Source organism: Tupaia chinensis, unplaced genomic scaffold (assembly GCF_000334495.1).
Source record: "Tupaia chinensis unplaced genomic scaffold, TupChi_1.0 Scaffold000047_1, whole genome shotgun sequence".
Taxonomy (NCBI): Eukaryota; Metazoa; Chordata; class Mammalia; order Scandentia; family Tupaiidae; genus Tupaia; species Tupaia belangeri.
In genome coordinates, this window is record NW_006159505.1 from 6,309,654 (window position 1) to 6,324,964 (window position 15,311).

General features: G+C 52.9%; 1 protein-coding gene across 3 annotated transcripts in view; it reads left to right on the top strand.

Moving 5' to 3' along the window:
• LSP1 (lymphocyte specific protein 1) overlaps positions 1 to 15,311 on the top strand; it is a 43,707-nt gene that overhangs the window by 5,099 nt on the left and 23,297 nt on the right. The window contains exon 1 of one of the 3 annotated variants that reach the window (XM_006141056.3): positions 9,760 to 10,265. The exons of the other annotated variants lie outside the window; for them this stretch is intronic. Coding sequence (XP_006141118.1) covers positions 10,204 to 10,265 — 62 coding nt within the window. The 5' untranslated portion in view covers positions 9,760 to 10,203. Of the gene's footprint in view, positions 1 to 9,759; positions 10,266 to 15,311 lie in introns of those variants that run through there. 3 annotated transcript variants of the gene reach the window in all.

Sequence of the window (15,311 nt, forward strand, 5' to 3'; positions counted from 1 at the left end):
TGGTCCAGTGGCTGCCCTCTCCTCTATTACCTCATCAGCTCACTGGCTGGTCTGCCTCTGCCTCATCTCCCTGAGAGGGCGGTACAGGGATGGGTGAGCGGGCGGGCAGATCAGGGTCTTATCAGCAGGAGGGGGCTAGGAGCATGGGTCACTGTGGTCTCCCCTTTGAGTACTCAGACCAGCAAGGTGTGGGGGGGGGGGCTGTGAGCTCTGCTTGGCTCTTCAGGCCTGCAGGGGGCAAGAGGAGGAGGACTGGCTACAGAACACTTGGGGTGCATCTTGCATCTGTTGCTGGAGCTCTAACTTGTACATTCTGATGCTAATAAACTCCCCAGCTAGGAGCATGGGTCACTGTGGTCTCCCCTTTGAGTACTCAGACCAGCAAGGTGTGGGGGGGGGGGCTGTGAGCTCTGCTTGGCTCTTCAGGCCTGCAGGGGGCAAGAGGAGGAGGACTGGCTACAGAACACTTGGGGTGCATCTTGCATCTGTTGCTGGAGCTCTAACTTGTACATTCTGATGCTAATAAACTCCCCACACACACAGCCCTGCCCGCCCAGGGCTCAGTTTCCCATCTTCCCACTCAGCATGTCAGCACTGAGAGAGAGCATTGAACTGTGCTGGTCTTCTGTGACCCCAAACTCCATGACAGGTTCTCATTTTGTACCCCCTGGCCCAGTGAGGCAGGTTCTAGAAGCCTCTCATTTCATAGACAGAAATAGAGGCTCCAAATGTCTGATATATTGCCCGAGAACAGCCCATTCAGGCTCAGTGGGGCTTCCTTGTTGGGGAGAGGGGCGGAAGCCCATGCTCCCTGGAGCCTGAAGGTCAGGGTGCTGCAGACCTGACCAGGCCTCTGGGACCCAGCAGGCCACCAAGGGGTGAGACTAGTGCTCTGTAGGTCAGTCAGCCTCCCAGGGGCTCCCCCACAAAGCAGAAGGGGGATTTGGAATGAGCTTCGGAAAAGAAGCCCTCAGCTTCTCTCCCAGCCTAGCCTCACCAAATCCCAGCGCCGGGCCCTCTTCATCAAGGAGCCCTCTTTTCAGGGACTCCAAAAGACCTCCTAGGAGAGGCGGGTAGAGGCTCCAAGGCAATCAGCAGGGGAGGGTCCTAAGTGCCCCTGAGGCAGGTAAAGTCAGGCTTATGAGGAAGACAATGATTGAGATTTAGACGGGGAAGACCTAGCTGGAGGCTGCTGGACCACAGAGCAGTCCTCGAACCCCTTCCCAGACAGCTCAACCCCTTCCCCCTCCCCAACTCCCTTGAGTCTGGAGAGAGGGGGTTGTGGGAATGTGTGGGGTATGGGGCCTATAGATTAAAGGAGTGAGAAAGTCAGGCCTCCTAGTCCTGCCCGGCCCAGCACGGGCAGGCGGAGCTGCCGGTGCCAGACACCAACAGACAAGCAGGGCAGGGGGAGGTGCTGAGGGCTGGTGGAGGGAGGAAAGCCCCTGCCCCTTTCTTGGGGCCAGGCCAGTTCTGTCCAAACTCCATCTAGTCAACTGCTTCCAAGTTGGGATGTTGTGAATTACTGGGGGAGGGTAAGGTTGTCTGATTCTGCTGCTGGCAGGGAGGGGCTGTCTGGGAACCTGATCGCTGCCTCTGCCCCAGTTCAAGTCACCTGCCTCTCACAGCAAGAGCAGAGAAAGGCTCAGATCCTTAGCCTTGGAGCTGGGGTACGGGCAACTCTATGAAAAACATACCTAGGGTCAGCTCCCCCATCTCCAATACCTGCATGGCATGACCCCCACCCACCTTTCTGAGTTCCTGGTTTACCTGGTTGCCAGGGTGCAGAGAGAAGACTCTCTCTCTCTACACACACACACACATGCACACACACACACACACACACACACACACACACACATCAGAGAAAAGAGTTTGAGGTGCCTAGGAGATCCTGTCTGCAGAAGGAGGAGTTCTACGCCCAGTTCCCCTCTCGGAGGTTTTGCTTCACCAGCTGCCACAAGGATGAAAATATGACAGAGTCCCTGGCAGGTGGGACCTCAGATACTGCTCATTCTTGCTACCAGGGAGAAGCACAACCCCTCATCTCTAAGGTGCCTATGCCCTTCTTTTCCTCATATACTTTTTTTTTTTTTAAGAGAGACTTTTGCTACCAGGCATGTGCACTCACCAAAGAGACAGAAAGCAAGAAATCACACCCCTCCCCCCTCAGCGGGGATGGCCACATGGCAATCCCTTCTCCTCCATTCTCTTGTTGGGATTTTGGATGCACATGAGCACAGAGTGAGGGTTTTGTTTTTTTGTTTTTTTGTTTTTTTGTTTGTTTTTGTTTTGTTTTGTTTTTGAGAGGCTTTTGCTATAGGGAGTGTGCACACACCAGAAAGACAGAGAGCTAGAAAGCAAGAAATCACTCCCCAGGGGGGATGACCACACCGCAATCCCTTCTCCTCCATTCTCCTCTCAGGATCCTGGGCACGCACACACACATGCCTGGCGTGAGTTTAAGCCACCGGGTTGGGGACTCAAACTGCGTTCGGTTACATGGGAGTTCAATGACATAGCCATTACGCTAACTGCTGGTCCCACACAGCATGAGTTTTAAACTGCCGGGTACAGGACTCAAACTAGGATCAGCTATCTGGGAGTCAAGCGGCATAACCATTATGCCACCTACTATTCCTCTGTGAGTACTCTTTTAATGGTTTAGCCTCTTAGGTAAGACAACCTGGCACCTCCTCCTCCTTTTTCCCTCTCTCTCCCAGATACTTCTCCTCAAAAAAGCAATGAGAATTGGGACAAATGGATCTGGATAGTTTGTTCCAGAAGAATCTGAAAAGTATTTAGCATTTCCCTGAGCCTCGGTCCCAGCCAAAATCTGAACTTCATCATCACCCCACCACCCTGGCCCCTGTCCTAGGCTCTAGTCTAGTCTCCCTTTGTCGTAAGTGCTTATTTGGACAGAGGGACACACCAGACCAATGAGAGCTGCAGCATTTAGCAACTTCCTTCTCTGTAAGTCAGAGACACTTCTCTATCTGCAGTCTCCCAGGAGCCACTGAGGTCATCATCCTTTAACCTCCTCCCCACCCCCATGGACTTTTCTCTCACTGTCTATTTCACCTTTGGCTGGTATGTTTGGCAAAATCTGTGTGTGGTGGGGACAATGAGAATGTGTGAACAAGAGGAGAGACAGATCCCCATTTCCCCACTCCCTGTTTACCCTGGACCATGAGGGTCTGGTCTATTCTTGGGTCATGAGTTTATGAACCATGTCTTAGTCATAGAAGAAAGGTAAAAAGAACATTTGAGAAGAATCAATGATAGAGAAAAGTACAAGTGAATGGAAAGATAGATGAAGAAAGATAGAAAATAGGAATCGTGGATGGTGGGTGGGTGGGTGGATGGATGGATGGATGGATGAGTAACTGAACTAAAAGATAGACTGATGTGTGGACAGACACGTAAAGGATAAAGGACATGAGGAAATAATACCTGAATTTATAGATGGGTAATGTATGGAAATACAAAAGGGCATGTGAGAAATGAATGGATGTGGGGGGCTGGCAGGTGGCGTGGTGGTTAAGGGCACTGGATTCCCACATGGCTGACCGTGGTTTGAGTCCTAAGTGACTTTCACGGATGCTCGCTCTCTCTCTATCTCTCACTCTGTTCCTCTCTGGTCAGATTTAAATAAAGAAATAAAGTTAAATGAAATAATTCTTTAAAAAATTATTTTAAAAATAAATGAATTGGGGCCAGCAGGTAGCATGGTGGTTAAGGCGCTGGACTCCCACATGGCTAATTGAGGTTCAAGTACCGGACCCAGCAGCTTCCTTTCTCGCTTTCTCTCTCTGTCTCTATCTGTCTCTCTCTCTGGTGGGCATGTGTGTCCTATAGCAAAATTAAAAAATGATGATAATGATAAATAAAATACATGATTATTTTTAAAAAAGAAATGAATGGATGGGCAGATGGATGAATACATAGAAAGATAGATAAAGACTAGTTGAATGAACAGAAAAACATATGTATAAATGTATATATGTACATATGTATGTATGTATGTATGTATGAATAACTAGAGAAACTGATGTATAAAAAGAAAGACAAGTGAGGGAACAGTAGATGGCATAATGGCTACGTCACTGGACTCCCATGTAGTCGACCATGGTTTGAGTCCCAGACCAGGTGGCTTAAACTTACGCCAGGCACATGTGAGTGTGTGCCCAAGATCTCAAGAGGAAAATGGAGGAGAAGGGATTGCGGCGTGACCATCCCCCCTGGGTGGGGAGTGATTTCTCGCTCTTTGTCTCTCTGTCTCTCTCTGTCTTTCTGGCAAGTGTATACACCCTATAGCAAAAATCTCTCCAAAAACAATAAAAAAGACAAGTGAGTGAATGTATGATTTGGTCATTGATGGATGGATGATGGATGAATAAGGAATAGATCAATGGACAGAGAACATATGTACGTATGTAAGTTTGGATAAATGAACGAATGGGTAGATGCAGATGTGATGTTTAGAACATTAAACAATGGGTATGGTACAGACATTAACTTCTCAGAATGAGTGCTGAGTTAAATCAGTTGGACATACAATGAATCATAAAGTCATATGTTTAGCCGTGATTATATTCAACTGTCTTGTACCCTGGATAAATAAATGAGTAGGTCTACCAAAAGATGGATGGTTGGATGAATGGATGAGTATTGGGTTAACAGGTAAATCAATGGGTGAATGCATGGATGGATGGACAGACATACGAGATGGAAGTATGGGAGCAGCAGTTAGAGTAATGGCTATGTCGCTGGACTCCCACATAGCCGATCGTGGTTCGAGTCCTGGACCCAGTGGCTTAAACTCACACCGGGCGCGTGTGCGTGCATGCCCAAGATCCCGAGAGGAGAATGGAAGAGAAGGGATTGTGGCGTAGCCGTCCCCCCTGGGGGGTGATTTCTCGCTTTCTGTCTCTCTGTCTCTCTCTGTCTGTCTGGCAAGTGCATGCATCCTATAGCATAAACCTCTCCAATAAAATAATAATAATTAATTAATTAATTAATTTTTTTTAAAAAAGAAAGTATGAATGAGTGGAAGAGTCAATGAGTAGAATGTAGACTGACAAATGCCTAGACAGATTAGTAGGATATCAAGAAAGGTAGAAGTATGGTTAGATGTGGATAATGAAGGAATGGATAGATAGAGAGATGGGTGGGAGTAACAAAAGACAGATAAATAAAAAGATAAATGGATAGATAATGAATGGACAGGTGGACGAAGTGATGGCAGATGAATTATTGAAGAGGTAAATGGATCTAACAGACACCCCTAAGTCAGGAAACTTGCCCTTTTTTTCTGAAAGGCATTTCAACAAGTTTATGGAGGGCCAGCCAGTGGTATGGTAGTTAAGGTGCCTGGATCCTGCATGGCTGACTACGTGCTTTAAGGTCCAGACTTGGTGGCTTGAAAACCACCATAGGAGCATGTGTATGCCCAAAATCCCAAGAGGAAAACTGAGGTGAAGGGATTGCAGTGTGGTCATCCTCTCTGGACAGTGCTTTCTCACTTTCACAAATTAAACAAGACAAAACAAAAACAAAGACGAAAAGAAGTTTATGGAAAAATAAAATTAAAGAATGAGTTTATTTTGATACAAAAATAGTGAAATCCATGCATAGGTTTTTGATACATATTTTGCACAATTTTTTGAAGACCTCTCATATTGCTCTTTCTCATTTCACTCAAGTCTCCTTCAAAGAAAAAAAAGTTTAATCCTTCCCATGAGGCTTTTCTTGACTATATCAATCCCTCCAGAGTTCCGCATCCCCTTACACTTATACTTTCTGTAGCAGTTATCATTGTCTTATATATTCCAGCATGTATTTACCTATTTACTTGTTCCCACTAAAACGTCAGCATTATTAGATCAGAGACTTTGCTTGTTAATGTTGCATACCCAGCACCTTAAAAGTGCCTGGAATTCAGGGTCGGCAGGTAGCGTGGAGGTTAAGGCACTGAATTCCACATGACTGTCTATGTGGTTCAAGTCCTGGGCCCAGCAGCTTGAAAAAATCATGCTGGGTGTGTGCATGTGTGTGCATGCCCAAAATCCTGAGAGTAGACTAGAGGAGAAGGGATTACAGCATGACTATTTCCCATTGAGGGGTAATTTCTCTCTCTCTCTCTCTCTCTGGTGAGCGCAGATGCCCTGTAACAAAAACTACAATAAATAAATAAATAGTGCCTGGAATTCAGAAAAAATTTATTTAATAAATATATAGATATATGGGCAAATATATGGGAACATGGAGAAATAACGACAGGTGATTGTTAAATGAATGAATGGATGGGTGAAAATAATCTGTAATATTGACTGAGGGCTGATTGTATTCCAATTAGAGTTTTTTGTTTTGTTTTGTGGGTTTTGTTGTTGTTGTTTTTGAGAGATTTTTGCTATAGGACGCATGCACTCACCAGAAAGACAAAGAGAGAGAGAGAGACAAAAAGCGAGAAATCACGCCCCAGCGGGGATGGCCCCACCACAACCCCCTTCTCCTCCATTCTCCTCTTGGGATCTTGGGCACTCATGCACATGCACCCGGTGTGAGTTTAAGCGACTGAGTCAAGGATTCAAACTGCAGTCGACTACATGGGAGTCCAGCGACATAGCCATTACGCTAACTGCTGGTCCCCCAATTAGTGTTTTAAATATTAACTCATTTGGATGACTTAATAGCAAGTATGTGTTAAGAAGAACACTTATTTATGTGTGCATAATTGGATGCATGGCTTGCCAGATAGGAAAATGGATGGATATGAGGACAGACAGATAGACAGACAGATGTATAACTGAATGTATAAATGGTATGGGTACATAGGTGAATATTCAGAGAAATTAATGAAAATAAGAATATTTGGAAATAGAAAAATATATTAATGTTATGAAAAGGACAATAGCTTACTGGTTGGCTAACTGGGTGAACATATAGGTAATAGCAATCGACGAGCAATGAGTGGTTATGATCTGAATGAGTGAATGGCTTGCTGAATGCTTCTTTAAAGTGTTTATACATATGAAGACATTTCATTAAGTGAATGAATGCATGGATATTGATTCAATGGAGAAATACAAAAAGAGATAGAAGGACGTGGATATATATGTATGGATGCTTGAATGGATTGAACGATAGGATATATTATGTTTAGATAGATAACTAGAGGGAAAGATGCATTGAGAGTTTGATTTGTTGATATATGATACATAGAAATACAGACATTTATACAGAGAGGATGAGTAGAGGAATGACTGGATGGTTAGATGAATGGATGAAGGGGTAGTAAGTGGGTGGAGAGATGGGTGAATGGGTGGGTGGATAGATGGGTAGATATGGAAGGGTGGGTGGTGGACAAATGGATAAATAAATGGGTGAGATGGATAGATGAATAGGTAGGTGGAGAGATGGATAGATAGATGGGGGTGAGTGGAGGATGGGTGGTTAGATAGATGAATGGGTTGTGAGTGGGTAGGAGATGGATGAATGAGTGGATGGAAAGATCGAGAGGTAGATGAGTGGGATGGGTACATGGATGGTGGGTGGAGAGTTGGACAGGTAGATGGGGGTGTATGGATGGGCGGATGGTTAGAGCGACAGGTGAGTGGATGGATGGATGGGTGGATGGATTGACAATAGTAGAACTGGTATAAAATATTCTCCCCTATTTTTCCCATGAAGACATGCCCTAGTTATAAAACCATGAATCTTGGCCATTGCATTTAAAAATCTGTTCTTGTCACTTCCCATGCATCAATGTTTATGAGAAATGGCCATTCTCTAGTGGCAGGGAACTCTTGCCATCCCAAGAGAACCATCTCCCCTGTGGGACTATGCTTCCTTCTTCTAGATCAAACATGCTTTCGCTACATTTCTCTTCTGGCTAACTGTGGTTGGGACTCCAGAACTAAGACCAGGAGGCAAGAAGGAGATGCACAGGTTGAGATGCAAATGAAGCACCAGCTGGCTTCACTTGGGTGATCTGCCGAATGTCTGCCCAGCCCTTCTCTCCCAATCCTCCCTATTTTGCCAGAATCCTGAGGTCTCTGCAGTTCAATGGGTGCCGGACGCTGACAATCTCTGGCTCCTCCTGAGTTGTTTGTGAGGTGGGTAGGGGTTGGGGGATTCCTTTGGTCCCAGGACTGGCCCTGGAGCTTGCCTGATGTGTGCATGGGGGTGAGGGCAGCAGACTTCTTGACCCCTGCAGTCTCCACTGGCCGGCCCACCATCTGAGTCACCGTAGGCCAAAGCTGTGGGCCCGTGGAGTTTTTTCACCTGCTGCTGCCACCTCCAACACACATAGCCTTCATGCGATGGCTTGTTCACATGGTCACCCTCCTGCCCATCTGATTATAACCTTCTCCTTGGTCCACTCAGTACCCCCTGGCATTCCATAGCTCTGACTGCCTGAGCTGGCCAGAGGTCACAGTAGCTGGGGACATGAGAGGGGCATCCAGTTCTCTGTGGGTGTGGATGTAGAGATGGAGGGGGCAGGGGCTGGCCAGGTGCTCACATAGAGGTGATGGCCCTGAGGGGGCACTGGGATGGCCAGCTCTGCCAGGCTCCAGCTCTATGACATAGGGCACCATAGAGTGTTGCTGGTTAAGCCTCAGTTTTACCATCTGGGACATGGGTACCATGGCATTTGTCTCAGGGTGGTCGTGAGCATCTCCGGGCTGGGCAGGCTACCGGCGGGCAGAGCTGGCCCTCGCTGATTCTCCATGAGTGTGAGGCCAGTCCCTCCCCTTGTCCAGCCACTAGCCTCAAGTGTTCTCCAGTGAGTCACAGGACTCAAACTAAGGACTAAGCCCAACCAGAAAAACAACGGGCTGGGCTGCTCCTCCCTGAGCCTTGGCCAGAGGATGGGGGGCGATGGAAACCCGGCTGGCGAGGGCACCAGGCTGACCTTGTGCCTGCTGGCCGCTTTGGGACTATAGCTCCCCAGGACCAAACAGAAGATGCCACATCATAGGCGTCTTTGCCTCCCAAGTCTCTGCTCTGAGTGCAGCCTGGGGGTGATGGGAGGGTATTAGCCTTGCCATGCGGAGACAGAGAGGAATCTTGGGGTGCCCTGGCCTCCCCCTTGGGGTGTTAAGAAGGGCAGAGGGCTGAAAAGAAACAAAGAGAAGATGGAGAACCAGTAGGGAGGGGGAAGAGGGAGGGGAAGAGGGTGAAGAGGAAGGGAGGGGAGAGGAAGGGAATGGAAGAGGGAAGGAGGGAGGGAGACAGAGATAGGGACAGAGACATTAGAGGGAGAGGAGAGAGGGGCTGAGAGTGAGGCCAGGAGCAGGAGGGGGGCAAAGGGACCAGACCTGGGTTGAGGGCAGAGGTGAGGGAGAGGAAAGTGAGGGAGAGAGGAGGCAGGTCCAGGAGAGCTGGACTAGAAAGACAGATGGAGGAGAGACAAAGAGGAGGGCCAGAGAGGGCCAGGGCCAGGGGAGAGGGCAGCAGGCACTGGCGAGGTGGGAGGCAGCAATGGGTAGACCAGGCACCCTGGGAGCAGGAAGGGGAGCCTGGGAGGCAGGGAGCAGTTGCCAAAATGGCCCGAGGGGAGAGGCAGAGGGAGGAAGGGGAAGTAGAGGGAGGGAGGGAAGAAAGAGGCAGCCCGCTGCCCACCACGGGCCACCGCGGTCCAGCTGAGCCCCCACACTGCTGGGCTGGGAGGGTTTTCTCTCTGACATTTTTACTAGTCTCGGAAGGAGGAGGAGGTGGAGGTGGAGGAGACTGAGGGGGGCGGAGAAGGGGGCTGGGGGGAACAAAAGGGAAGCAGCTGCTAGGAGTCCTGAAGGAGGAGAGGGGAACGAGACCCACAGAGCCAGCAGGACCCGCAAAGGCAGGGGCACAGGGACACACAGCAGGGAGCAAGTGCCAGCAGAGAGCCAGCCTGGGAGACCCCCACCCAGGGGTCAGAGGAGCCCAGACAGACAACCAGAGGCAGGGGACAGGGGAGGGGGAGCTAGGGCCAAAGAGGGACCAGTCAGCCACAGGGACAGAGGGACAGAGAAAGCGAGGGAGGGAAAGGAAGAGAAGGGAAGGGAGAAAAGGACAGGAAAGAGAAGAAGAGAGGGGAGGGGGCCAGGAGCAGGAGGAGCAGAAAGGCCGCCCAGACAGAGGCCGGCCAGCGAGCCAGGAGCCTTTGAAGAAGCTGCCGAGCATCCCCGAGCTGGGGTCAGGCCAGGCCGCAGACGCAGCATGAGCAGCCCCGTGCTCCTGAGAAGGAACTCTAGCAGACAGGGCCTGGAGAACCTCCTGAGGTAGGTCCCTCCCGCCTGGGCTGTGGCATGGAGGGCAGGGTGCCCGTGCCAGCGGCACCCATGCTGGCATCACCCACGTATGACAGGCACCCGCCGTGCCCGGGCTGGGCCCGCTGATCCAGGCCAGCCCTGGGCATGAGGCCCACCTATGTCTTTCTCCAGCCCTGGGGGCTGGCTGGCCTGAGCGGCGGGCAGGGCGAGGGTGGCCAGGATGGCCGTGTGTGCACGAGAGAGTGTGCAGAGGCGAGCTCAAGGCCCTGTCTCCTCCTCTCAGCCCCTGGTAGCTGCCAGTGCATCCTCTCCACCCTCCCACCTGCACCCCATCTCAGTCAGCAGTTGCTCTGTGCTCATAGACCTTGCTGGGCTCTGCATCCCAGGATGAAGAGCATCCTCAGCAGAGTTCTGGGCTTCCCATGTGGTCCTGTTGATGTCTGGGGACCATCTTGTCACCCTCTTACCTGAGAGCCACCACCAGCTCTACCCTTGGCACTTAACCCTGTGTGGAATGCACCGCAGGGCAGTGGTGAGTGCTTGGGCCTACGAATCCTGGCTCGTCCATTGGCCCAGCCGTGGGTCACTGTGGTACCTTCCCTCTGCCTCAGTTTCCTCCTCTGTGAAGTTGTGGTGTATAGGTACCTGCTTCATGGGGCCATGGTCGAAATGCAGAGTTCAAAGGGCTGCAGCTCCTTCTCATCAGCAGCTACTCACTGCCTCCTCTGAGCAGCCTGCAATGCCCTTCCTCCCCCCTTCCAGGCTTTTAAGGCCCAGCTAAAATATCACCTCTTCCATGAAGCCTACCCTGGATTCTCCCTGACTAGGAGAATCGTCTTTCCCTTGTAGATGGCATGGAGTATGCTGGATAGACCTCCCGTGCACAGAAGGTGGGGCTGGCACCTGTCGGCATCTCCTTGCCCACTCATGCCCTGGCACTCAACGCAGAGGCTCTGGGAGAGGAGGAGAGGGAGAGACAAGGACACATCCCTGGTTCTAGTTTGCTGGGTCTGTGCAGATGCAAAGAGATGGTACTCTCTCCTGGTCCCCACCCTGGTGTGATTCCAGGATACTGCCCTAGGGTACCAGCACCAGGGTTTGAAGGTTTGGGGGTTTGAGGTGGACCCCACAGATATACTCCCTTGCAGCCTCACCCTACCACCAGGCCCCCTCCTCCTGGACTTCGCACGTGTCCTTCCTAGGGTCAGCTCGGGCCCACCCACATGCTGCTGGCCAGGCCCCCTGAGGCAGAGACCACATGCCTCGGGCCAGACTCCCCCTCCCTGCCCAGCTGAAATGTGTCCACCATGGCACTCCTTTGTCTCCTCTGGTGTGTCCTGGCTTTGGAATTGAGGAGCGTGCCACTTATCAAATGGAGAAACCGAGGTCCAGGAGGAGGCAGCCCACCCCCAGGGAATGATGGGAAGAGCCCTGGGGACTGGCTGTGCATTTGTGCATCCCCCTACCTACCCCCATCACAGTAGATCATTGCCACAAGCATCCGGCCTGCTGTGGCTTTGGCTCCACTTCCATGCCCTGTGCCAGGCTGCGAGAGCACTCGGGAGAGCACCAGACACATCTCCAGCATGGGTCAGGACTCAGACCCAGTCAGCCCCTCAGAGCCTGGGCAGGAGGCAGGTGAGGGGAGGCCAAGGCGAAGGCCTGCAGGTGACTACCCGGTGAGGCGAGGCTAAGGGAACTGTCCCTTTGCACTCCGTCTAGGAGAGTCCCTTGCAAGAATAGAAGGCTCAGTGCATACTCACCTGCACACTCCCAAGGACCCTGTCCCAGCAACAGAGCTGGGGACGTTCTGCGCTCACGCACACACTACCTCTGGGACAGTGATGCCCTGTCACCACAGTTCATGTCTCTACAGCATCCAGCAGTTTTCACTTCCCCTGAGCCTGGTATACAGGCTCCCCCTTGTCCTTGTTTGACAGATGAGAAAAACAGGCTCAGAGATGTTAAATGGCTTGCCTAAAGTCACCCAGCAAGTCCCTCATCACCCACCTATCCCCAGCTCCTTCCCTGGGGACCTCCTGGGCTCTTCTGCCTGGATGCAGGGTTGGGCAGGGGATGCCAGGAGCAGAGCTCCGCCTTCTCTGTGACAAGCTCTGGAGGGGCATCTGGGTGTCAGCCGCAGCCAGGGTGTAAACTGAATCCAGTTTAGGCTCATTAAAAGCAATGCTGTGGGCCAGTGGAAAAATGTCTCCTCCCCTGCCCTCCCGTTCTCCATGTCTAAATCTGGGTGTTAGTCCGGGGGCTCAGTGTGTGGCCACCCAGACACTATTTCCTCTAGGTCTGTCTATTCCCAGCCCCAGCCAGCACAAGGCTTCAGCCTGGCAGTCTAGACACAGGGATGACGCTCCCCCACCCCTGTAGCACCCCCTCTGGGTGTGTGAGAGTACCCTCACGTGACCTCCTGACTGTCCCAAGTGACAGTGACCCACCTTGGGCCCACCTTGGGCCAGGCTTGTGTCAGGGATGGTCAGCTACCTCTAGGAGATGTTGGCTGCTGCTTTCCAGAGGTCACTGGATTCTCATCTCTCTGCCTAGTCCTGCAGCCCTCAGGGGCCTGGCTTTACGAGGGGGACCAGGCTGGCCGAGAGCACCTTGCAGCCTGGCACAGAATGAAGAGGTAGGAGCGGGGGTCACCCTGACTGATACCCTTACTGCGCACATGGAGCTTCATGGCTGACCCCCTGCCGAGGCAGCTCAGGTACACGTCCACCTAGAGACACAGTGGTGCCCCCATGCTTGCCCCTCCCTGGGCTGGAAGGCCCCTCGGGCAGATGCCCACCCTGAGTAACTGGCTCTGGAGCTCTCTGGGGACCCTGGTGTGGCTAGTAGGCCAGGGGTGGGGCTGGCAGCATGCTGGGCTGGCCCTCAGGGGCGCTAGGGAAAGCCAGGCCCCCAAACCACAGTGTCCAAAGGGCGTGGCTGTCTCAGGCCCATCCAAGGCCCCAGATCCTGAGGGTGGGGTGGCCCCCGCCCTGCCAGGGCCGGCGTCTGGTGGGCGGCACCCCTGCGGTCCCGAGTGGTCTGTCGGCCAGAGCCCATCCTGCCCTGGGAGCCCGGCCGAGTCGGCAGCAGGGGGTACAAGGATGGAGTGGCCCAGCCCCCTGGGCAGGGTGTCAGGGCTGGAGCCCAGAGGACTGAGGTTCAGGCTTCAGTCCCAGCCGGCGAATCAGAGCCGGGCAGACCAGGGAGTGAGCAGCGGCCAGGGTGCCCTGGGCACCTGGGGACTCACTCATCCATCACCCTTCCTGGAGCCTCAAGGGGGCACCCTGCAACTCCTTGATCTCTCAGAACAGCCGAAGGGGACATGGCTCCCAGGGACACTGTGTCGGACTCAGAGCGGCTCAGCAGAGGTGGGTGGCCAGGGCTGATCACAGAGGTCTGCAGTGGCAGGTGGGAGCTCAAGGGGAAGAAGCCTTCTACAGGCCCTGGGTGGGGATAAGGGGTGTCAGGGAGAAGAGCGGGCTGCCCTAGCCCCAGCCCCAGCCTGGGGACTGTGCAGGGTCAGACCTGACTCACTGTCTAGACCTGGGTGTGCATGCCCCCCGGGAGGCACGAATGTGACCGGGCGGGCCAGTCACTGTACCCGGGGCAGGGGAGAACTGAGATGAACTTGTGTTTTGCTTGCGGAGGTGAGCCCGGGGGCTGGGCCTGGTCTGGGCAGCCAGGGTAGAGGTTCTCCCTCTGAGAACATGTCCTCCAAGGTAGGAAAGGAAGAGAGGGAGAAAGAGAGGATGAAGAGGAAATGAAAGGAAGTGAGGACCAGACAGAGGGGAAGGGCTGAGGGGCAGAGGGCCTGCCTTGAAGGCAGAAGGAAAGGAGAGTGGCGGCGATGAGGAGTGGGAGCGGACAGGGGTGTGGCACGAAGCAGGGGCAGCCACGAGACAGTGGCAAGGAGGAGGGACTGCGGGAACATGGAGGGACACCTGGCAGCCCCGGGTGCTGCCGGCAGGCATCGGCAGCAGGCCTGAGAGCTCAGATCCCTCCTTCGCCATCCCAGCCAGGACCTAAGGGGTGTGTAGTGCCCTGTGCTGGGCACAGGTGGTGGTGGGGGGTCAGCACTGTCTAATATGGCCCCCCAGCCTCCAGGGAGAGATGAGGGACTTATGAGAGCAAGAGAAGGGAGAAAGGGAAGGTGAGGAGAGGCATGGTGAGGCCAAGTGAAGGGGAGCAAGGCGACAAGGAAAGAGGAAGAGGAAAGGTGAGGCAAGGGAGAGAGCCCACGTGAGAGGAGGGTAGAATTTCTGCACCTGGACTGAGGCCCCCTGGGACCATGCCCTTGACTCAGTCAGGGGAACCTCTGTCACTGCCTGGCCTCTCCACCTCAGCTTCAGAGGTCGAGGGTTCAAACCCCGGCCTCTTCATTGACTCCTGGGTCCGCAGGTGAGAGGCTGTTCCGCCGAGCCTCGGTGCCTCCTGTAGTGGGGTGATGCATGGCTGTGAGGACAAAGTGCTGGCCGTGCAGGTGCTCCCTCTCCCCTCTAAATGCTGCTCTAGTTCAACCTTCTGGTCCTTGCTAGGACCTCAGGGACAGAGGACCAGGGCGGGTTTCTCTGGACCTCGGTGGCAATGACATCCATAGTTCAGGTGATGTCCTGAGGTCCACAGAAGCTGGTTCTTCGTCCTCCATTTGTGCCGATAAGAAAATGGAGGCTCAGGCAGGCTTAGCGACTCGCCCACCACCCGGGTTGGGGGGGGCAGGCGGCAGGCTCCTAGTATCCGAGGACACTCAGCCAGGATGGCTCATGCCTCATGCTAGAGACTGAGTTAGGGCCAGTCCAGGGCAGAGTCCCTACTCTTTTCATTCTACCCTGCCTCCTGTACCCCAAAAGACTGATCCTAGAGGGGCTGGGTATCGATGGGACCCTCAGAGGAAGGGCCTGAGCCAGGCAGGGCACCCTGAGGCTGCAACAGGCAGGAACCACATGGAGACATTGGGCAGAGAGGCTCAGGGCTGGAGGCAGGAAGACCACCACGTATCTGGAGCACCAGGGGTTCCCTGGAGGGCAGAGTGGGAGGAAGACAGGCCAACTTGGC